The 23604-nt window shown below is 41.1% G+C and overlaps 1 protein-coding gene across 1 annotated transcript; it reads left to right on the forward strand.

The window, feature by feature from the left end:
- Positions 1 to 7486: 7486 nt before the first annotated feature.
- On the forward strand, positions 7487 to 20885 carry LOC139205174 (pituitary tumor-transforming gene 1 protein-interacting protein). The gene is made up of 7 exons (XM_070835317.1): positions 7487 to 7744; positions 7934 to 7980; positions 8812 to 8920; positions 11343 to 11451; positions 12723 to 12788; positions 16799 to 16845; positions 20367 to 20885. Exons 1-7 carry the CDS (start codon positions 7624 to 7626, stop codon positions 20414 to 20416), a joined length of 549 nt encoding a protein of 182 aa, XP_070691418.1. The 5' UTR covers positions 7487 to 7623; the 3' UTR covers positions 20417 to 20885.
- The last annotated feature ends 2719 nt before the right edge of the window (positions 20886 to 23604 follow it).

Raw genomic sequence — 23604 nt, forward strand, 5'->3', positions numbered from 1 at the left:
GTCTGTACTTGCTGTCTTTTTCTCTAACCTTCAACGCATACATAAGCGTGCAAACTCAAACGCACACCCACACACACGTGCAGACACAAATACAGGTATACACACACACACACACACACACACACACACAGCCTTACCCAACTCCACTCTGCTCATGTGTGAAATGAGCAAGGGTCTTATCTCTTGGAAACACACCACTGAGCCAGAGGAGAAGTAGAGAGAGGGAGACACACAGCGGGAGAGGAGGGAGGAGAAAAACGAGGAGGGGGAGAAAGATTGAGAGAGAGGAAGGTGTCACGTGGTGTGCATGCTGATGACTGTGGACTTGGGAATCTGCTGCAGACTCTGGAGGTCTGAGCCATTATCAAGCTTCTGTTCCTCTATTACACCCCTTTACTGACCTCAGCAATCTAGCACTTCACCCTCCACACACACACACATGAACACACACACACACAAACACACACATACACTATATGCGTATCAAATGAGAATGTGGAAACTATGTGAAAGGGGTCACTCACAGTGATGAACATAAAGAGAATTATCGCCTGAATCTGCAGCTCCCTCCGGCTGCACAGTGAGCTTCAGCTGATTGTTCGGCTGTAACCGCTCATAGCATCGTTCTTGGCGGGGAGTTGTTTTCAGTGAAAAAGTTCTACAAACCCAGTGTAGACATACTAGTTGTTGAACATTGTAGTGTATTTATCAGCCAAAGAGCCAGGTATTTTAGGCGTTGAAATGCTCTGTAACTGCTAACTGCTGCTAACATTAATTGCATAGATGATAATATTATGAGAAGAAACAGGTATTTCTATGTATATACAGGTAGGCAGAGGGTTTAATCCTGGGCGTGACTGCCCAGGATTTCTGGGTAATTAAATCAAAATTAGGACCACCAAGTGAGGTTTGCAATTTTGCATTTACCAAAACTGAAGCTCTCCAAAGGTGAACCTGGCGTACAAGGAACCGGGAACTAATGCACTTGAAAAGCCACAGCAAAATGACATTAAATAGATCTGGATAGTTGTGTCTCAGTTCAGGCTCAGTGCCTTTGAAGAGCACAGTCTTCTTAGGATTGAAGGCTACAAAGGAGCTGCACAACCCCACAAAATGTGGTCTACAGGTGATCCTCTGTCTTCATACCCTGACCTAAACTATACAAGTGAGCTGCACTCAGTGGGTTTTGGATTGGAAAGAATGCACCAGTTTTGTCCTGAAAATCAAGTTAAAGAAGGCTCTTTTTTCTTGGCTACAACTCTAAGAACTTTTTTAACTGGACAGCCTCGGTCACCCTCCATCCCTCATCCTGTATTTACTCTTGAAATGCAGACTTTGAAGGGAGTAGTCCCAGAAAGATTCAGCATGCATAGCTGAGAGTGATAGGTCAGAGAGACAGCTTCTTTGGGGTTTGCTTTGGAGTGCCTGATAATTTCCTGTCCTGGCAAAGAATACCTCTGAGACTAAAAATCAAGGAGTTCTTAAGCCCTCCTGTGCAGCTGCTAGTCTCGATGGCATGATGGGGAGATTTTTTACTTTTAAAAACTGTGTCGACTGTGTGCAGGATATAATTTTGTGCCCGACAGACTTAATGGATTCAGACTAATCCAGAGTTTTTCTTCCACCGCACATCTTTTTATCCCGCATCCTCTAAGATGTTTGTTTTGCACCTGAAAATGGTGTCTCTGTGTACTTCCCCCACTGTGCTGCTCGCCTGCTGCTTCTGAGTGCTACGGATATTAACTATATTCTATTAACTTTCTGTTGACTAAAAATAAAACGGCAATTGAAATTGGTTAAACGACTTTTAGACTTCTCAAAGACAGCAGACGCCCTACTGGGGAACTTAATAAGGGGAATTAATTAAAGCAAGACCTGGGAGTGAGGGAATAAGATGTAGCACTGAGGAATCCAAAGGGGAACTGGTATGAAAGTGAGCCTCAAGTTTGAATAGAAAATATGCTAAATAACAACTTCATCACAAAAAGTCTTTGTATGATAAAGCGCCAGTGTGCCAGTGTGATTGATAGTCAATTGTGAAGTAATTAGTGAAAACGCAGTAATTTACAAATGTATTATTCAGAAATAATTAATGGGTTTATAGCTCAATTCAGCATGTTTAGATGTATGATCTTAGTTGGATCTTTTTAAAGGCAGTGAATGCTGGCACTCTACAGGTGGATCCATATTTCAAAAGGAAGACGTGGAATATTTTTATCCATGAACTAACGTCATGATGGTGATGCACTGGTCTAAGTCAGGAGCATGTTAGAAAAGAACACCCTCACGTTTGCCAATAATAGATGCTTCAATTGATCGCCACACTTTCCTTTTCCACCCACTGGATCATTGTCCGTCTCCACATGGTTACTGCTGAAGACTGGCTGCCTTCTGCAGGCCTCTAACACCACCTTGTGGTAAATGTGAGGTGTTCAAAATGAGATTAAATGGAGCTCTGTAAAACCTGGCATGAATAGATGGGTAAGGGAAAACTTGAGAAACGTAATAAATACAAATGCTTCTGTCCAGAGGTTCGCTGAGTGGTTCCCTGGGTATTAAATGATGTGAATTAGATGGTGTAGTGGACCTTTTGGAGCACCATGCAAGGCAGAGTTCTCCATCACCATCATCTAAACACCAACCGAGGGAGCATCTTCTAGAAAGATGCTGGTCATCCTTACAGGATGGTTCCAAACACGGAGAGAGTCTCTGAGGTTGAAAAGTCTATTCTGTCATGTAGTAGATGAATTTTGAAATGAAATCTGAATGAAACTTTTCCTTGCGGTGGTCTGTCCAGGGGGGCTCTCTGCCTGACACCCAGTGCATGCTGGGATAGGCTTTAGCACCCACGGGACCACGGGAAGCAGATGGTAAAAATTAGTATGTACTTTTGTGAAGTAAATTTTAGTTGAACATTTTACAATCAATACCCTGATCTACATGGTGTCTCAGTCTTCATCCATTTGCACTGAGAATTTTCTTTTTCTTATCCTAAACATCCAAAATTGGATTCAACAAGCCCTTCTGACTGTTGAAGTATATTGTAAATCACACACCTGTGGACGGTGGCACAAAAAGAGTCGTAAGCGTCTGAAATCTCATTATAGAGGAAACTGCTATACAAGGAGTAGTGAATATAGTATGTAGTAGTGACATAGTTTAGAGGTCTGATTAGCCTTGCATGAGGCGCATTGTACGGTCTCCATATCGTAATATGACCATAGAAATCTGTCTCCAGACTGTCTGGGGGAGACTCACATTCCTCTGTAACCACAGCAAAATTCCTATTATCAGAAATATTTTATATATAATGTTTAATTTAGCTAAAATGCTGCTTTCTAGATGATCTCTAGTCATGAATTATAGTGTGACAGACATTTGTGTGTATGTCCAGACAGCTCGATGTTGTATGTTTCCACATTCACTCATTCAGATAGACCATTAGCCTTCATTATCTCCCACCCGTTCAGCCACTCAAATGAGCAGAGGAGAGAGGAAAAAGACCAGAGCAGACGACAATAAAGGGCGATTAGGACCATTAAAACATGACTCAGCTGTTGGAGAATTTCAAGCTGTCACATCAGCTTTGCAGAAGCTGAACTTTTCTCACCCAGTACAGTAAAGCTGACTGATGCTGTTTTAGCACACATTTAACAATCAAATAGAGTCATGTGGTCAAGTGACCAGCCTATGCCTGGAATCAAAATGGAAAAGTAAAGAGTAGAGGACAGAGTGGACATTCACAGATATGGCTTTTTAAAGGCAGATGTCAATCAGGATATTTTCAGACAAGGCAGCAGGTATGAAATTACACATCTTTCTGTGAGGCAAACATTTAATTTTCAAAAGAAAATGTTGCTGAAGGGATGTGAGACTTAATATTTATATAGAGGATTATGATGAAGTGCCTGCCAGGATGAAAGAAACTTCATACACTTCATTAGTAACATCGCCCCTCAGTTTAATTGTACAGCAGGGATGAATTGAATGAGCTTAAAAGTTACAGTCCGTATATCTGCTCTTCCGTATGGTATCTGATGATATTATTATTTCAGATATGATGATTCTTTAAGTTTTTGTCGACCCCGTGACCTTCCTTGTAGTGCCAACATCAGGCCACAAGTTTGACTTGTACATATAAAAGAATTACAGTCTAAACTTAAAGAGTTGATTGCTGTTAAATTGCTGTTAAAGCTAATGCCAACAACACCACAGGTCTTACAGCCCTTACTATAATCTTGATCAACCAGCCAACAGACCAACACTTCTACAAAACAGATGAAGATCAAACCTCCACTATAAGACTTTTTGTGGGCAACGTGTCAACTGTTTCAACCCAACCTTGAAGAACTCAGGGGATTTGGTCTTCGGTATTATACTAGCGATTTAGGTCAGTGCAGTATTAATCAGAGGGTGCAAAGCCTGTGACACTTATTCCAATATCTCAAAAATTTAGAAGAACTGTTAAAGGTACTGTTAAAGGCAGAGCTGTGATTCTCTGGTTCGTTCACTGAGTAGATGGCCAAAGATGCTTTATTACAACATAAAACAATGAACATGAACATCTGAAGAGCAAAGTACATTCTTAGCATTACGAAATAAGTTTCCATTTTAGTAGACACACCACATGACATCACATGGAAATGTTATGTTGGGGGGGATGAAATAGTCGTACACATGGCCTTCCTTATCTACTGGCCATGTCTCTCTTTCTGTTGCTTCATATTTTACCATGACTCAGAGTCATGATAGCAGCTCTGTGAGCTGTACTTGCACCGACCACGACCACAACCACCACTTATGCACTTTATTACTATTATTATTACATAAACTGTGCAATAATTCACATCCCATTCACCCTGTTGTTGTTGTTTTTTTGTAATTATTGTGTATATAATTGTTTCTTTGTGTACATAGGTTTTTCCTCTGTATATATTATATTATTGCTATTTAATTTTCTATTTCTTTTAACTGTGTGCTTTTGTCTGTCCCCTTTGAGCTGCTGTAACAGCAAACTTTCCCCACTGAGGGATCGATAAACGATATCTAATCTAATCTACTTAGGTATAGAAGATAATGGTCACCTTATGCACTGTCTTAGTTAAGCATGTAGCATCTAGCATTTGCTACTCAGCATGAAACATGAAGTCATTATCAAAAGTCATTAGTTTTACAGAGCATTGGTCTAATGCATAGACAGAAATTTAGGAAAATACCACAGTCGTAAAGATAAATAGTGAGACAACCAATCAATCCAATAGATTTTAGGATATTTCACTGAACTTTGTCCTGTTGACGGCTCGTTGAAAAGTCAGACGATCAACAAACAACCAGTCTGGTCAGAGCTTTTCACAAACACATGTCAGCCTGGATCACAGTGGTGGAACAACACTGCCACCATTGGTGCTATGCCACAAGTGTGGCTTTAAAAAAAAACCTACCTACCTCTTAATTGTTCAATGAAAGTGACTCTGTAAACAGTTTCAGACTTGGATGTTTGAGCTGTAAGTGTGATAAGCATTTTGGGGAATCTAACTGGGAATGAGCCATTTACAAATGAGTCCAAATACGCCAGGAGTACATTATAGGGGCAACTGCAGCCTCACAGTGCCAATAAAACCAAACACTAAAACTGTCTAGGCAAGGCAATTGCCACTCTGTTAACTTTTTATATAACCACTGAGATTTCCAAAATTGGCCCTGCCATGCCAGTTTATGAGTATTGTATTCTACTCACTACTGTCTCTCAGACTTATAACACTTAGAGCTCTGTTCTCATTATGTAGATGTGGCCCGCACTGACAGACAGAATACACCGAGAGACGAGCAGGTGTTTTTATATTGTAGTTAACGTTTGTGAAGCAGACTGTGCCACCTCTGTCTCCTTGTCTCCTTCACTCTCTTCCTTCCACTACAAAATGTGTCCTCCGGGTTACTTTCTTTTTGGAGTCAAGTCCTAATGAGGATGGAAAACAAAGGCAAACAGGGTAGGCCTTGTGTTTGACATCATCCCCTGAAGCTCAAACGGAGCGTGTTCAGCCTCAGGTTCAGCTCAGCTGGGTTCGCACTCAAACATAATTTTAATGAAGCCCATATTTCATCACCGCCAATGCACGAAATGTGTGACAACACACAGTATGAAGGACTACCCATTACCCTCTACTGCATGCAAAGCACATGCATTTCATCATTTACATTAACCTGTAGAGAACACAGAAGAACAAGAAGAAGAAAAACATGTAAAAACAGCTCATCAACAGGCAGACAGACAGATTCATCATATGGAGTCTTGACAGCTGCTGAGCAGAGAGTCAGAGCTGCTGTGACATTACACTGCCACCTGCTGATCACACAAATGCCAAAGGTTTTCAGTTCAGTCTTCATTAAAATTCCACAGAGCGATTTGGTTGCAGCATGACGCCACAGCAGATAAAAAGTGGTAAACAGTGGCACAGCTCCTTGTTGCAGGCAGGCTGTGGAAAAAGAGTGATTACTCTCTGGGAGGATCACATGGATTTAATGTGCGACACAATTTGTTTTTTAGAGATGAAAACAGCTTCTCCCTCAATCAGTCAGCTCACACATATGTGGGACCACAAGATGCACTTTCAGAATCATTGCTTTCCTTTTATTTTTTCAGTTCTGGAGAAGCATTATTATAACGTCCGGGAAATTCATCAAGAAAATAGCCATGGCAAATTTAATTATGTTCAAAACTGTCAAAATACCCAACTAAATAAAGATTCATTTGTATACAAGACATAACAGCAACAGTAAAAGGGAAAAGAACATAATTCAAGTGGAAAATCTGAATTCCCTTCACTGTATTCTTTATTTTTTTCTTCAGACCCATCACAAATTCAATGTATAATACTGAAAACAAATGATAAGTTTTAAGCTCTCAGTTAGTTTTCCATGCAGCATTTTACAAGTAGTTTTGTCTTGATAATAAAAACACGCCATGACACGAGAAACTACACGTAATGTAAATGTAAGTGGCTGCGTTTCTTATGACACACTGTAACACTGACACCTCACAGCCATTTCAGATCACAGCGGGATTCAAAAGAGTATTCACTGGGAAGTATCTAAGTATATTTACTCAAGTTTTGCACATAATCACAATTTTGAGGCACTTTTTTTTTTCTATTTTCTGCTATTTTATCCTTCCAGTCCAATAAAATACAGATGTAAATGTTGCTCTTTTTACTTTATGAGTGCACCTTTTCCTGTTTTGGCACTTAGTGATGGAGATAACATTTGTTAAAATAGTTAAAATATCAGGTTTCAAATGCCAAATGAGCAAAATGAAAAGAACATTTAAAAACATGTCCCTTTAACTAACCTGCTTTTTTATGTACCTGTCAATCTGAGCGGGCGGGTATACTTGCATGCTTGGGTTAAGATGATAACTCCACCCGCCCGGGCGGTGCAGGTTTCACCAAACACGCCAACCCCAGACACCCCGGAAGTGACAGCAGCAACAGCAGCTGTAGAGGCAAAACAGCAACAATAGTGTTCATCAAGAGAAGCTGAGTAGAGGAAAAGCCAGCGTTTACCTTCGACTAGCAGACTTTTCTTTGTTTTTAGACGCAGTTAAGCGGCTGTTCTGCGGTTTTAACGATGTTTTATTTTACAAGCGAGAGGCGAACACGGAGCATTTCGGTGTTTTTCTTCGCCTCCGTGCTGAGTGTTAGCTTAGTTAGCCTGGCGGAAAGCCAAACAAGTGCACCGCCGCCAATACGTAAGTTGAGTCTTAGTTTTTAAAAGCAGTACAGTTATTAAGAGTTATCGATTGCAACGTTTTGCCTGGTTATAATACACTTTATCGGCATTTTATAAGTCTTCCTGTAGTTTCTGAATCAAATACGTGACTGCTGGTCCTGACCTACTAACACAGCTGTGGCTTTTTTTTCTTGTTTTCTCTTTCCAGCCTGCTCTGCGCACAAAAGTTGTGACCAATGTGTTCCCCATGCCAAGGTAAGGGTGTCACCTCTAATCTGGGTGCTTGTTTGTTTTTTAAATTACTAAAGAGCAGACCTTTGCCCCTACAGATTCTTTGTCATAAATCTTTTTATGGTTCCTTGTTTGTCTGAAAATGCAGCGGCCTGCTCAACGTGACCAAAGAGCTGATCTGCACCAGGGCTCTTAAAGCGGTGACAAGTCAGCTCTTAGCACTGGTTTTCAAAATACACAGATCTGTACCCCTCAAAGCTGTGTGACCTTGTTAAGTTGAAGTTAAATACTACTTGTTTAGATTTCTTTATGTCTGCTTTACCATAAGATCACCCCCCTGATGACAAGAAACCTCTTAAAGAAGTGTTTTACCAAGTGTACCTTAAATTCAGCATATTTTGCATGGAGTTTGGTGTGACGGTTTTTACATTCAAATGTTAATGAAATATCTTGAGGGTGTAATCCTCTCGATAAAACTTGCTGATCTTGTATTTAACGCTACTAAAGAATGGTTTTTGATTTGAATAAGACTAAAGATGAGCTTCACTGTGGATAAATCCTCTGACATATTTTCCCTTTTAACATTTTTGGTTTCTGAAATGTGAGAAAATGATAAAAGTGACAGACATAGTTTGCTAACATCCAAATACGTTTAGTTTACTGTCACATAAAAGGCAGAAAATCCTTATGAATGTGAAGCAAGAACCAGAAAATTATATTTTAGTTTAGTTTAACAATTTAAAGAATTAGCCAGTTGTTTTACTACTCGTTGCCGCTCTAGATCTGTGTATCAAATATGTCATATAGGTTATGATCCTAATGCAGATGGTTGATCTTTATGTTTTGTCTGCACAGTGTCTGTGGTGCTTCACCACCAACAACTGCACAGAATACCCGGTGACCTGGTTACTGCCTCCAGCGTCGCTGTGCCAGCTGTCCCAGGCCCGTTGGGGAGTGTGTTGGAGTGAGTTCATCAGTCTTACTGTAATGAGAGTTGGTGACTCGTCTACCTTTTTTCTTGTATTTCTCACTTCATGACACTGTGATACGTCATCCCGCTGGTGTTGTAATGAGGAAGTAAACCTGAAAAAAGTTTTACACAGGGCAGGGAAACTGCAGGACGAAATACTCACGTGGAAACTTGTTTCAGTTATCATCTGAGTTTCAGGGGAATGCTGGCCGTGCATGTAGCTGGACTGATAACAGGAAGTTGGTGTAATGATTCAGTGCTCTACCTAATTACCATTTTCACATGCAAAACAAGGACCATACACAAACACAACATAAACACATACATTGAATAAAATAGATAAATATCCTAAAAAATAAGAACAATGCAACCACAGAAACATCTAAAAGAAAGGTGTCTGTGTTGCCACATGCCTGTTTACAGGTGGAAGCCCTGGAATGATCTGGCATATATAATACTGGTGGGTTAGAGCTAAGGTGACAAATATGTGCAGTGGTGGGAGGTTCAAGGACAGACTATCTGGTTGTCAGCCTAAACTCTCTGTTCCTCTTATTTCTCACTTTTACTTGCTATGTAAAGGGATGCATCGTGCAGTCATACATCTCAGCCCCCCACCTGCTTCCTTTCTTGTGTGGTTGACTTGATGTGCACCAGGTTACACTCTACAAAGGCTTTATAGAAGTGAACCGTTACCTCTCTGTGCTCACCAAAATGTTCTTACTGGGTACAAGAAGTATAAACAGTGGCAGGGAGTTTCACAAAGCTCTGCGTAGCCTGCCAAACGGGGAAAGTAGCCATCTTTGTTGTGTATATAAGTAGGGGAAATAACTCCAACCAAACAGTTCAGCAGTTCTGACACTATTTCCTACCTCTTGCTAGATGTGCTGGCAAAGCATTTGGTTGATCAGAGACCAAAGTGGTCATGGTGAAACATGACGTTCACTTGAAGACGTGCACTAAATGATCAGTCCAAATACAGGTCTGTGTCAGTGGTCTTGGTCCGATTTTAAAATGACCGCAGAATTGACAGTTCAGTGTTAATTTAATGGCACAATCATTGAATCACTTCAACTAAATCACAGAGTCAGACAGATTTAACTAAAGCTATCAGACACTCACACTTGGATTTTAATATTTTACACAGAAATCCACTTTTCAGGAATAAAAAAAGTAGCATAAACACAAGTGTCTGTCACATGTCTATCTATCTGCTGTTTATTTCTCTTTCTTTTCTTGGTTTCACTAAGGCTCTCACATTGTACCGGGGGTTTTTAGAAAATATCTACTAACACAAGAAACAGGATTAGAAAACAAAAGCAAGGCTTCATGTCATTGTTGTTGTTACTCTTTATAATTCCTGTCATTCGTTATCATTTTTATTTATTTTACTGATTTGTCCACACTACTACAACATGATACACTGATATTTATGGAGAAAGAATACTAGGTGACCTTTCACATATTGTAAAAACGACTGATCGACTCAGTGGTAGGGTGAAGAGTTCCTCTTTTCAATGAACTTGAATAAGTAATTACATCATAATAATGCTTAGACATTTAAGTAGTGTCCAACTTGAGTTGGGGAGTCAGGATTTTTTACACTTCATCACACAAACCATATTAACAGATATAAGGGAAGAACATTTTATTTAGCTGAATGTGCTCCAAGCTAGTTATGGAAAGCTTTGGAAAAGTCATGGTGGAAAAGCTTTTCTCCTGTGGTGGAAAACTGAATTGTAGGTTGACAAACTGACCACAAACCCCAAATACACAAAATGGGCTTAGATAAAACATTTATTTTTTCAAAGACAAAATGATACGTTTTCTGTAAAATGTGAGCAAAGTAACCACCTTCAATGTTGCACAGAAGAAAAACATGTCTGCTTCTACATGTGTTGATCAGTTTCAGTGCCTTACAGATTCAGGGAACTCATTTGCATATTTTTCACTGAATTAGCTGTGATTCTTGAACCGGTTCCATTCAGGATTTGTGGAGCCTTTGTGCTGTTTAGCAAACCAGCTCGCGTTTGAAAAGGGGTTTGTGTTAATCTGGTCACTGCTGCTAGTTCAGATGTTTTATCACTGACTTGGCAAATTATTACTTTAATGTGTCACCAACCAAACTCGACAAACAATTATACTGCTGCTGGAGGGACGTGCCCAACTGCAAAAGTCTTGTTTGATGTCTTGGTTATGTTTTCCCCTGAAATGGAAAGTGTGTAACCTGAAGCTTCATTGGTATTATGCAAAGCCTTGTAGTGGTGCTGAGCAGTCAGCAGGGGGCGCCATTGACAAAGAAGTTTGAGTAGTTGAAGGAACCAAATGTGTCAGGTTTCATTTATTGCACTACCTTAGAACAAATCCTGTCCTCGTGAAGAATAGGAATATTAACTCTTTGTGTCGTTATGTGATTCAGTGAACTTTGAAGCCCTGATCATTGCCATGGCTGTCCTGGGTGGAGTCATACTCCTCAGCATCACTGTGTGCTGCTGCTGCTGCTGCTGCTGCAAGAAGAGGCCGTCAAGGTAAGGTTAAAAGACGAGTCTGTGGCATTTTAGTCCAACTGTGAAGTGAGGACGAAGCAGCAGAAAGACGTGTCTGTTAACAGAGAGTATTCGTATTTGGTTGTTGTAGCTAGACTGAGACCAAAGATCACAATCTCTTCAGGAGACATAATAACTCTGTCCACGGCAGCTCCAGCTCCGAGTACAAAATAAAAAATGACTGTACAGTTGAGTCAGCAACTCTTTGACTCTTTGAGAACTGAATAAGCTTCATAAGGGTAGGATGTATTGCAGTGCATTAATACTTATTGGTAACCTGCTGTAGAGGCAACTTTAAACAAAGTGTTATGTTAGAATTTTAATAAAGCACAAAATCTCCAGCTTGGCACTCAGCATTCAATTTACATACAGTCAGGATATCACAAGCAAATAATGATTTCTTCCTGTTGTGACCCTGAAGTGGCCTGTTTTTACATCAATACACCTAATAAAAGCATCAGTAATATTATATTAGTGGAAACGATAGCAAAATTATGGGAGCCCAAAGAAAAAGGAAAACACCTTCTTGATAGAAGAGCCTGAATCCATCGTGTCAGCCATCGTGTTCATAAGTGAACTGTTCAGTGAGTTCATCCCTGCAGCTTCATCCTTTTAGCTTCCTTTACAAGACAACTGTGTGTGTGTGTACGTGTGTGTGTACGTGTGTGTGTGTACGTGTGAGAGTACGTGTGGTGCTGTCATTGTGCTGGAGTGAAATGAAAATGTCGCATCAGTCACTCAACTGCAGACTGGCCTGTCACACACTGACAGTCCTGTGGGTGTAGGAGTCTCATTCATGTCTATCATCTTGCAGAAGAAAAGTAATGAAGAACAAGCCTAAAACACACACACACACGCACACACACACACCCCAAGTGTATATCTTCCTACAGGCAATTTTATTTTCTCACCTCCTGATTGCTCAGCTTCCATTAGATTAGGTAATTCCATTATCAAAGGTGACGTGCGTTGTTTCTGCAGCAAAAGCTTTCACCTTACTTTTGAACATCATTTTCCTTTTGTTATTCAAGCCGCAGCGACAATTCATGAATCAAATATAAGTCATGCTCTGGAGGATGTGAATCAGTGTAACTTAAATGCTGTAAGTTAGTCATTATACTTTGTGAAAAAATATCCCTCAAGCAACTGTGGCAGATGGTAGATATCTGTAATTTCAGTGTGTGAATGAGTGTTTTCGTTGTTCTCTGGCTCAGTAATTTTGATACACAGTTCGTGCCTCCTTATGTCTTAAGGCCCGACAGAGATGAGGAGAGATCTGCCAAGAGGAGAGAAGAGATCAAACAGCGCTCTGAGGAACGGTAAGAACTTCCCCCACAGGCTGAAGGAAAAATGGGTTGAAGCTGTCAATAACTAGTGTTTATTTAAATAGACAAAACCGCTTCACGTGGCACTGGGTTTTCTCTGCTCTCTTTAAATGAAAGCAATATTTTTCTGAGTGGACTTTGTGTTTTTTATTTTCATGTTATGTTGCTCCCTCCTGGATCAAGTGGAAAACTAATAGATGTAAAGGTGGTGGGAGATATGACTGAAATCATTTTCACAATATTAGCAGTACAGATGTTCACCGATGATTATCATGGCCAGAACAATCAACCATAATGATATTATCACAATCTACATATAATCATGTTTTTGTATTTATAATGCTATCAGTTGTTTATTGTGCAGTTTGTGAGGGAGAGAGAGACACTACAGCTGTACTAAAGAGTACAAAGACAGCAATGGATTGTGAAAAGGCAACCAGATGAACTAATAAACAAAAGATCCACAAGGTCAAACATCTGCCACCAACACCGTGTCAGCTGAAACAAAGTCAGTGGCGGGGAAACCACAGGCTGGCAAACATCCGCTCTGATATGCTGGGATTTAATGTACACTGACCTCTTTCTAGGTTTTGGAGACAACGAAAGGGAAATTATTGAAGAGACGATATTATCACGTCTTCATCAATTTCATTTTTTAAATATGATGGTTATTGTCACTATCGACTAATTAGCAGGATATGTTTCTGAAAGAAAACAGATCGGAGCACTAAAAATGACTTTAAGATCTGATCCTACTCTTTCAGTACGTTGGGTGTTTTGCCTCTCGATATCCCAGTAGGACCTAAATGGGATTTCCTGCAATGGAATAGCTAATAGTCTCCAACAAAAGGACCCATTGTATGTTTGGGATTCAAGCAACTGGTGTGAGTGCAGCCCCAGCAAGTCCATGTCCCAGAGGAGGAGCTCAGCGTCCCTCCACTCGCATCCCAAAACACCAATTGGATTGTCAAGGCTGAGCAGCTGCTCTTTGGTAATGCGGTCATAAATAGAGCGGTGCTACATCCTGTGGAGGACCATGCACTGTCAAAGACACAGTGTGTTAGTCACTGAGTCTTACAGCAGTGTGTGTTGTAGCAGTCAGTAGACCTGGAAGCCTTCCTCTTCCGGCACTCCATAAATGTTTCAGTCTCATCTTTCTATCAAGTGCCTGTGCTCCCAGTGCATTCATTCTCTGAGATTGGCTGGATGATGTGTTGGTAAGCGGGCAGTTGTGCAGAAAGAAAGTCCGTAACATCACAGCCCTGGTTCTTTCTCCGTGTGTGTGTGTGTGTTTGTTGGAGAGCGAGCCTGCGACTTGAATCCAATTCTCTCACGTGCCACAGAGTCTAGTCAGGGTTTCCTGCAGTGAGCCTGATCAAATCTCCGAAGTCAGAGTTAGTGCAGTGACCTACATAGATGGAGTTCACGTCGCAAACGGGACATTCAGAATAGGCTGGACCCATCGTGGGAAAGAGCAGAGCCTCGAGACACTGGAGGGCTGGCTCACGGCCCTGAGCCTTCATCATCATCTGAGCCAGCGGTGCTGAGACCCAGTGGGCGCGAACGTCGGCTCCTCCGTGACCTGCGGTTACCCACGCTGCATAGGTTCGCAAAGATGTTTCCGTGCATCTTAACAGAAGAATAAATGTAGCCTTAGAAGTGAAGCGGAGATGGTTTAAAACCTGACCCCACTCTGCTAAATGTGAGATCCCAGTCCACCCCGATTTTACTTCAGTTTTTCCTCCCTGGGAGAGAAAGCAGCTTACTCTATAAAAGCTAATAAAAGTTATTCCTCCTGAGCTACAGCAGTGGTTCCTAAACCTTTTCTTTCATACCCCCCTTTGGAAATGGACACACTAAACGAGACGTAATCTGAATTTTCATCAACCACTAACAGTCCTTGGGAAACTAGTGACAAATAGTTAAAGACGGCTTCAAATGTAATAGATGTTACATTATAAAGAACATGAACTGCTTGTTTCTTCTCAGGCTTGTTTCTAACTTTGTGCTGTGTCAAGACATACGTTTTCAGAGTTGTGTGCAGAGAAAAAATCCATTTTATGCTTGAAGTGTCAGTTTGCTGTCTGAATAAATCTTGCTAACCTCAGTGTTGACAGCATCAGAACACTCATGTTTGTTTATAGGTTGATTAAGTCAGATGTAGTTCCCCACCTTTCTCAGCCTGGTCATTCACACGACCCCTGCGGTGCCTCAAGCTACCAGTGGGATACTTGGTGACAATAACACTTCACAAATAGCTGCCAGCTTTCATATCTCATGAAAAAGACACCTGTCTTATCTGGTGTGTTTAGCTGAACTGCTGCTCTTCCAGTATTGATAGTAGTGCAGTGCACTGGCCACAGTCTCTGCCTCTCTCACTCTTTCCACTGCACATTGTGTTTCCTGTTTGATAAAGATAAAAGATCAACTTTTTTTTTTATTGATCCCACAGTGGGGAAAGTCTGTTGTTATTGCAGCTCAAAGGACAGACATAAAGCAAACGGTTAAAGAAAGAAAATTCAACATGTGATCTGATTATCTAGAGAAAGAGACGGTGTCTGCAGCTGAAGCTCTCCGTCCTCTTCAGATGTAGCCCAGCGTATCGATGGGAGAGGAGGGAAAACGGTTCCATCCTTTGCATCCCTTCTTTCTGCCTTCCATTCAGCTCTTTCTTTACTTCCCACTTGTTGAACACAGCTATATTTATGTAGAGGGAGCGAACTTCTCAGTCAATTAGTTGCATCCAAGCCGGCAGCGGGGCAGGGGGGGGGGACAGATGGCGGGCAGAGCTCAGCCACCCCGATTGCTCACAGATCACTACCTGGCAATACCACACTGACACGCTGCTGATTTACAGCAGCTCTTTGTGCAGAGATGAAGTGAAGCGACGCCCCTGGAGGTCCAGAGCACAAAACCTCCTTCCAGGCTTTTTGTCACTCCTCAGAGGGGCCGAGTGAGAGGCTGACGGCAGCCCTGTTGCTCTGTTTGTATTCCATGGCCGGCTGAACTGTGGCATCAGAGTCTGCAACGAGTGAAAACACGAGTTAACTCGCAGAAATGCCTTTTTATACTTGGCTGGCTGTAAAGGAAAGATTGGAAAAATATTTTCCCACAGTTGGGTGGGTGTTTTGGACAAAAGATCCAGTAAATAAATGGACTGTGTGGAGCTGGGTGATGCAGTATATTCATGTTATATTGACAGCGTGACATGGGACTGTATTTCATGGGAGTTTTTGTAACAAATGTTTTCCTGGACACTGTTGCAGTACCTGATGGAATAGTCTGTAAAACCATCACTACTTATGATTTCTCAACAATTGCTTGCAGTTGTTTTTATATTTATATGTCTTTCCTAATTATTTCCTAAATATCATCACTTGGTCAGAGTAGAAAGTGTCAAATGTGCCTTCGAAGTGTGGAAAACTGGCCTCTTCATATGAAATCCAACATGGAGGCAGATTTGCAGTTTTAGATTTGGTGTATATAATGGTTTGTTACTGCAGCCTGCAGTGAGTGTGTGTGTGTGTGCACCTGCAATCACAGCTCCTGTTTGTGTGCCAGTGAATGTAATCTTACATTTACATTTCATTTCCCCAAGTTTCATTAGACCCTGATCTCCAGTTAGATGTGTCTAAGCCATCGAGGAGAGTTTTGTGCAGCGCTGCGTGTTTAACTCAGCTGTTGGCTGCAAAGCTTGGCCTCTCTCTCGCATGTATCTCGGGAAATGACGGTGAAAGGTGTTCTTGGTCTTTTACGGTGTTAAACGGGCTGGTTTGGTATAATTGTGATGCAGAGGTTGCACCAATAAAACCACCTGCACATTCCCCAGCAAGTTTGAGTAAAATCAGGCACAGTTTAGACATGAAACGCATCAGAACTAACACACAACAATTCAATAGTTTATCGAATTGTTGAATTTAACTTTCACTACAGGTATGAACGCCAAATACTTTTCTGACCTTTGAAATAACTTAACTTTGAGTCCTTTCTTTTTTTTCTTACAGGAAGGTGGAGAGAAAGGAAAGACACGATGAGATCCGCAGAAAGTATGGTATGTATGAACCTGAGTCTCCATTAAATTACCATTCAGTCACCGTGATGGTGCGACAGGCTGTCCCCATACCTCCCCATAATGTATACATCTGCTTTACGTGAAGTCACCAGTAAGGCTAACACAGTCCCTCGTCTCTTCTCACGTCAGCTTAGTCTCGGATGCACGTTGAATCGGCTTCAGATTTTTCCAGGACATTGTCATTGGCTGTCATTTCCATACCCTGTGCCAGCAATGCATTATTCAACAGTGTGTGCCTTGTCCACAAGCAAAGTAATTCAGGTCACGTAGAGGTTACACTAACTCCCGTCTGCTTAAATCAATGTAAGCATAATTCATCATACACTGGTGTCAAATATACAGTTAATCTGCTCGTGACTGTGAGCAGGATTTCACAGGCCACTGAGGCAGCAGACAAAGGGTTGTCTTTGAACGGAGCACTCTCTTGGTATCGTACCCTGTAATGTACACACTGCATGTGTCTGCGTGGAGCGACAGTGACGTGCTGCGAGCTCAGCACCGCGCTCACAATGTCACAAAGTCCCACACAGGAAAACTGTGCACATGCACAACTACGGTAAAACGTCAAAGTTGAACAAAGGACTGTGGTGGATGTTCCTTTTCCCAACCTTGAGGTGGGGTCTTTAAAAAAAAAAAAAAAAAAGAAGTTATTATTCATTTAATTTCCTTAAAAAAAAAGTTTTATATACATAAGAAAACAAACTTTTCTCTGTTACCCATGAACTTCACCACTGTTAACATGACTCATAGTGGTGACCACACACTAAATGTTTCTGGTCATTAAAACAGAATGAAACAGCAAATAATCCTATATTTTAAGTAGCTGGTCACATAATGTTAGATCTATAAAGCTGATGATTTTCTGCCTGCCTTGTTTTCCTGCTCCATTGGACTTCTCTGATGTCGTCATGTATTGTTACTGCTACTGATAGGGATGGTGGCCGTGATGATAAAAAACGAGACCCAAGCTGTAATAAATCCATTAACTGCTAGTGTGAGCGACCACAGAATGAGGAGGCAGTCGACATTTCACTGCAATGTTGTCTTACATTTCACAATTTTGTCCCAGTGCAGAGCTGTCATGCCCTCCATAAAGAGGGAATCATTCATTTTCTGCTATTGATGTGGGAGAAATTTCAGTTGTGTGTGTGAGGAATCACTTCCCACTGATTGACCCTGGAAGCTGTCTGTGTGTGTTAGACTCCTCTGGCAGGATCAGTGAAGTAAGATGTCAGGGTTTGTGGTTTTAGGGTATAGACAACATGGCACGAGGGTGATGAATGCTGGTCTGTTCTTCGGGCCTCCTGCTCTCATTAGTTTACTTCCACAGGGATTGCAGGCTGCACTCCTTTCATACTCATTCAGGTGTCTCCTGTAAAACACAATCCAGGGACTGAACACGAAGTCGTGTTATTTCCCTAAAGCACTGCTTGCAGCTGAGGTTGAGGATCGTCGGAGGTGGCCGAGGATTTCCTGGAGGGAAGGCCAGGAGGTCCTTCAGCGAAATGAGAACCAGTTTCATGTCACCACCAGGTGAAACGCTCCCAGCGAGGGAGAATGAATTAGAATTCCAGGTTTCACTCGAGGCGCTTTTATTCCCAGAGCAGAGTGGTAACCTGCATGGGATGGACAGGGACAGCTCTACAGGTCAGGAGTGAATCAGCCCAACCTGGATCCCTCCGACTAAAAGCAGCATCAGACGGGCTGAGAATTCATTTTTTGTCAAAGTTTCACACCGAGTGCCGGGTTAAAGGAATAGTTCAACCGTTTTAGAGTGAGATAAGAATTCAACATCAATTTCATGTCTGTGTGTTAAAGGGGAATGCCTGTAATTTTACTTATCAAAGTATGTTTACAGCTGTTTAGGACATCAAATTGCATAAAGTCTTTGTGTGAAGTCTGATAAATGACGGCGTCGGCTGAGATTACAAGTGAAAATGAAAAACATCTGGAGGTATGGAAGAGTTATTAATCAGACCTCTGCAACCCACTGCTCAACGTCTGCAGCTACAAGCAGAACGCATCCAAACATCTGACTGAACTGTCGGTGGTCCCGTTGCATTGTGGGTAATGTAGGCACCCGGTTCTGACATGGAAGAATCACCTGTGGAATAAAGACAATGTGGCTCTGTATCCTCTTTTGTCCACCTTTTGGATCCAGCAGTGTTTCAGGACATGATTAGCTTAGCGGAAGATTACATGCAGAGAACAGCAGCTAGCTTAGCTCGGTCCAAAGGTAGAAATAGACCAACTGAACCTATTTAACACATAAGTTTTCTTTTTGCTATCTCCTCTACTCCCAATACAATCAAAGCACAGACATGAAATTGATGTCAGTCTTCCTCTTGCACTCTTGGGAAGAAAGCAGATGTGTATTTCCTGAAATGACAAGTTATTCTTGATTCTTCCCGTAGCAGCCGGTCTAAATCAGTCTGACCTCTCCCTGCTAACACATCATGGACGTAAGCTTTGCTTCAGCTCACAGAGCGTGTTGGAGGCCAATGCTGTAGTTTAGAGCCTCCGCTTCCCTCGGCTGCCTTTGGTAGTCCTTCAGTCCAGCTGCTGTTTTTGTCTTGTCAGCAGCATTTCTGGTTTGCCCGGGTTACAGTTAACTCTTTAATCATCGTGCACCCCTACCGGCATGGACCGTAAAAAACACAAATAATGCAAAGCCACAGCGAGTATCCGCACACAGCTGTGACTTCACTTGTTCAACTGTGTTTCTGTTTCAGGCGACTTTGACTTAGTTGTTCACATTTTCCACCTCCAAAGAAAGAAAACACTCCATAAATCAGTTTTAGTATAAGAGGATCATTAATAACAACAGTCTTTCTCCTGTATCATCACTTTCCCACGTCGGCTCCTTATTTTCCATATTAGGATAATGTGTGGAAAAATAACACTTACACAGAGCATAGTGGCTTAGTTTGGTCTTGTGCTCATAAGAAGTGTATTCAGTTATACACTTACAGGCTCTTTCACGTCTTCTGTGACAAAGACTGCTGGGATTTGAGAGATGTGGGCAAAATGAGTTGCATTATGGGACCTAAAGTAGGATCTAATGTTTGTCTCTTGATCCAACTAAGCAAGACTGTCGCTATTTTAATTTTAAAGTTTTTGTCAGTTTGCATTTTGTTTTGTTTTACTCTGAATCTGTTGAAGAGCAGGACTCGATCGCTCGAGTACCTTGAGTCCTTAAATGCCTGTTTTGATCCTTGGGGATTGTAAAAAGCCTCTCTGGAAAATGTAGAGAGGAGAACAAAAGTGACAGACAGGGCAGGCTGCTCTGCGCTGCACATCAGATTTTAACAATGGAAGAATATCCAGGTTGGATTTCCCATATCATTTGATGTCATGTATGTCCTTGGACTAATGTGGTCTACATTTGACCGTCCCTGCCTCAGGAAATGTAGGAAATGTAAGCAGAAGAACGCAGCACATCGTGTTCCCTGGCCAGAGCTTCTGTGTTTTCATTCTGTGTCCTCTCTCCCTCTGCGCAGGTCTGCTCGGTGACTCGGACCACCCATACAGCAAGTTTGAGAACGAGTAAAGCAGCTGCAGCGGAGGAGCTCCACAGGCAGCACGTCGAGCTGCTCTTCAGTTTGAGCTTGGAGTGACGCCGCCCGCTTCTCACACAAACCGCAAACAATGAGACAAACGCCACAGAGTGCCATCCCTCAATGATCCAGTTCAGACTAAAATCACCATTTGACAGCTTTCTAACGACAACAAACCACATAGAGGAAAATCAGAAATTCTTTTGCATTGTGATTCTTGATGAGGATGCAGTGTTGTCCGCTGGACAGATGTTGAAGCTTGTTTTAAAACTTCCTGCAAAGTTCTTTTGTCTTCTGAAATGTCATCATATGAGTTTCAATTCAATTATGAGTTTTTTTTAAAATATTGTAGTTTCATATCAGTCTTTGCACTTTGTACATATAGTATTGATTTATGTTGTACGGAATAATGATTGTACTGAAGATGTGTTCTGACACGTCACAAATAAAAAAACTTCTCTTTTAACAATCAGGTTTTGTTTATTTGTGCCGTCGAACAGAAGATTGTTTGGAAGGATTTTGTAGCTGTTCATAGAGACGTAGTGGACGGGGCCACAGACTGGTAACGACACAGCAGAACAGACTGACAATAGTTCATCACCAGGTCCCCTCATTCCTGTTCGCACACCTCAGCGATGTCTCAACACATCTGAGCTGAGCCGTTTTGGAACTCGGGTGTTGGTAGCAGCAGCTAGAAGTTCACATCTATGGATTCTTGTTACTTTCTAGATAAATAATCTGCAAACAAAACTCATCATCATCTTATAAAACTTAACATAGTGTTACACAGTAAACTACCCACCCACTATGTAAATAGAATAAGTGGCACCAACTCAACCATCCACATGAAAGTGTGACTATTATTAAGTAAATCAAATACACAATCTACAAAAATGACCTGAATGTGTCCACAAATGCAAATTATATATTATATTATATTATATTATATTATATTATATTATATTATATTATATTATATTATATTATATTATATTATATTATAGTATATTATATTATATTATATTATTTGTTATTATTATTATTATTAGTATTATTATTATTATTATTATTGTTATTATTATTATTATTATTATTTTCCGTGTGGTTCCAGTCACTAGCATGTGTGAATATAACATCTAGAGTACCTTCTACCTGGATTTATGAATGCTATGGCAGCATCAGGTTAACCCTTGTGCTCAGCTGATAATCTACTCCCTCATTGTTTTCAAGTTGATTCTAGTATGTTTTATCTGTAAAGAAATCAGTAATTAAAGGTGTCAAACTAATATGTAAAAAGCACAGTATTTCACTTTGACATGTAGTGGACAATTAAAATAATTATTACTTTTTTCTGTGAATAAATTATTTCCCTCTTTCTTCTCCTTATTAAAATGTGATATTTAGTAAAGTTTACAGGGTAACAAAATACACAGATGACCATAAGGTCATCATTACATGGGCTATGCATAAATAAATATAAATAAATAATCCTTTTGTTTGCCAATGAATCATTCACAGACAGCGTGTTTTCCTACAGAATGATGTTACTTATGTTGTCAGTTAAATGAGTTAATGAGGTCAAACTCTCATTAAACCTCAGTGATACAGATTCTGGACCTATTTGGTAGAGTCCAGCTGCGTGAAGAGTGCCGTCACCACCAATCACAGATAGAAAGCACAAAAAGAAAACCCACCTTTTACAGCTGGAGTGTCTGAAAGCCCAAAGCAGAAGCACAAGTATCAAGTTCTTGAAACAATGGTAAGTTTTTTAGCTGTTAACGAGGACCTAATGTCTCCAGGATGCCGAACACAGTTTAAGGGTCAAAGAGGAGGAGAACCACTACAGCCACGACCTCACAGATAATTACTGAGATGAACACACTGTGTACAAACATTTGCCTGGAAGAATTCCACTGAATATGCATGACTTGTTCAACCTTTGCATGTGACCAGTGGAGATGCTCTTCTCATTGATTTCTTTAACATCTCCAAATGGACTCTGGGGGGTAGTTACAGCACCAGAGGAGCTTTGTATACCTGACAGGCTTCCTGGGTTGTGAAACCTTTCAAATCCAGTTACCTCACTGCCATCTGGTGCCGCCAGTCTGCAAACCTACCTTAGCTCTAATGGCCATCTACTTTTTAAAAGCCTCTCACCAGCATTTTAACATGAGCCCCGTATGTCTGGCTTTTTAGTACAATGTGTAAAATTCTATGTGTCACACCACAGATTTTTTTTTCTTTCCACAGACTGTAGATCTGTGCTGTCCAATTTACGAAGTAAGTGTGTGATTGCACCATTAAAGGATGCTCTGTAATGAAGCAGCATTTCAAACTAATGAAGCTGTACATTTGTCTCAATTATTTCCGTGCTCCAGTCAAAGTAATTAGGCAGCCGTGTGAAAACATTTGAGCCCTTTGCTTTCCAGAGATGTCTCCAGGCCCCGCTGCTCTCCAGCAGCCTATCCAGATCCAGCACCGAGGCATGTTGTAGTGTACTGCTACACCTTTTGTTCTTTTGATGCCTCTGAATTACTCATGCAGCTGCCGTGGTGACTGCAGTACAGACATGATCAAATTGGAGATGCCAGCCAGCACATAAAGACACATGACAGAAGCAGAATAGAGCTCATGAACTCACTGCTGCAGGATTTAGGTTATTGATGGAGGGTTTGGAGAGCTCTCCTAGCTTTAATCCCAGAGCGCTCTCTAATCCAAACTATATACTATTGTAAGTTATCTGACAAAATATTATATTATTGTGGCAGGAATGGGCTGCTGGGTATTAGCATCAAACAACTGTCTGCACTGGGTTTTTGCAAAAAGGGGACAGAGAAGACAAAGAACACGTGTTTTCATTAGAGCACCATTCTGTGTGTGAACATAGTAAACTGGTACTGAGGTGTTTTAGTACAACTTTACATGTCTTTGTGCAACCCTGTGATGTAAAATGCAAATAAATGGCCTTGATACTTACCAGTATTGACTTCATATGATCGCATGTGCTTTGCATTTCTATAAAAGCTAAAATCTTTGATTTAGTGTTGAGTTAGTGTCCATCGTTGGATTTTATTTAGTAGTTCATGTCCATTTTATGAAACAAACCACAACACGGATCATTAGAGAGCTCTGGTTAATCTGGAGATTTTGATCAAGTCTAAAAGATGAACTGTGATGTTTC

The sequence above is a fragment of the Pempheris klunzingeri genome, chromosome 8 (genome assembly GCF_042242105.1).
Source record: "Pempheris klunzingeri isolate RE-2024b chromosome 8, fPemKlu1.hap1, whole genome shotgun sequence".
NCBI lineage: Eukaryota > Metazoa > Chordata > Actinopteri > Acropomatiformes > Pempheridae > Pempheris > Pempheris klunzingeri.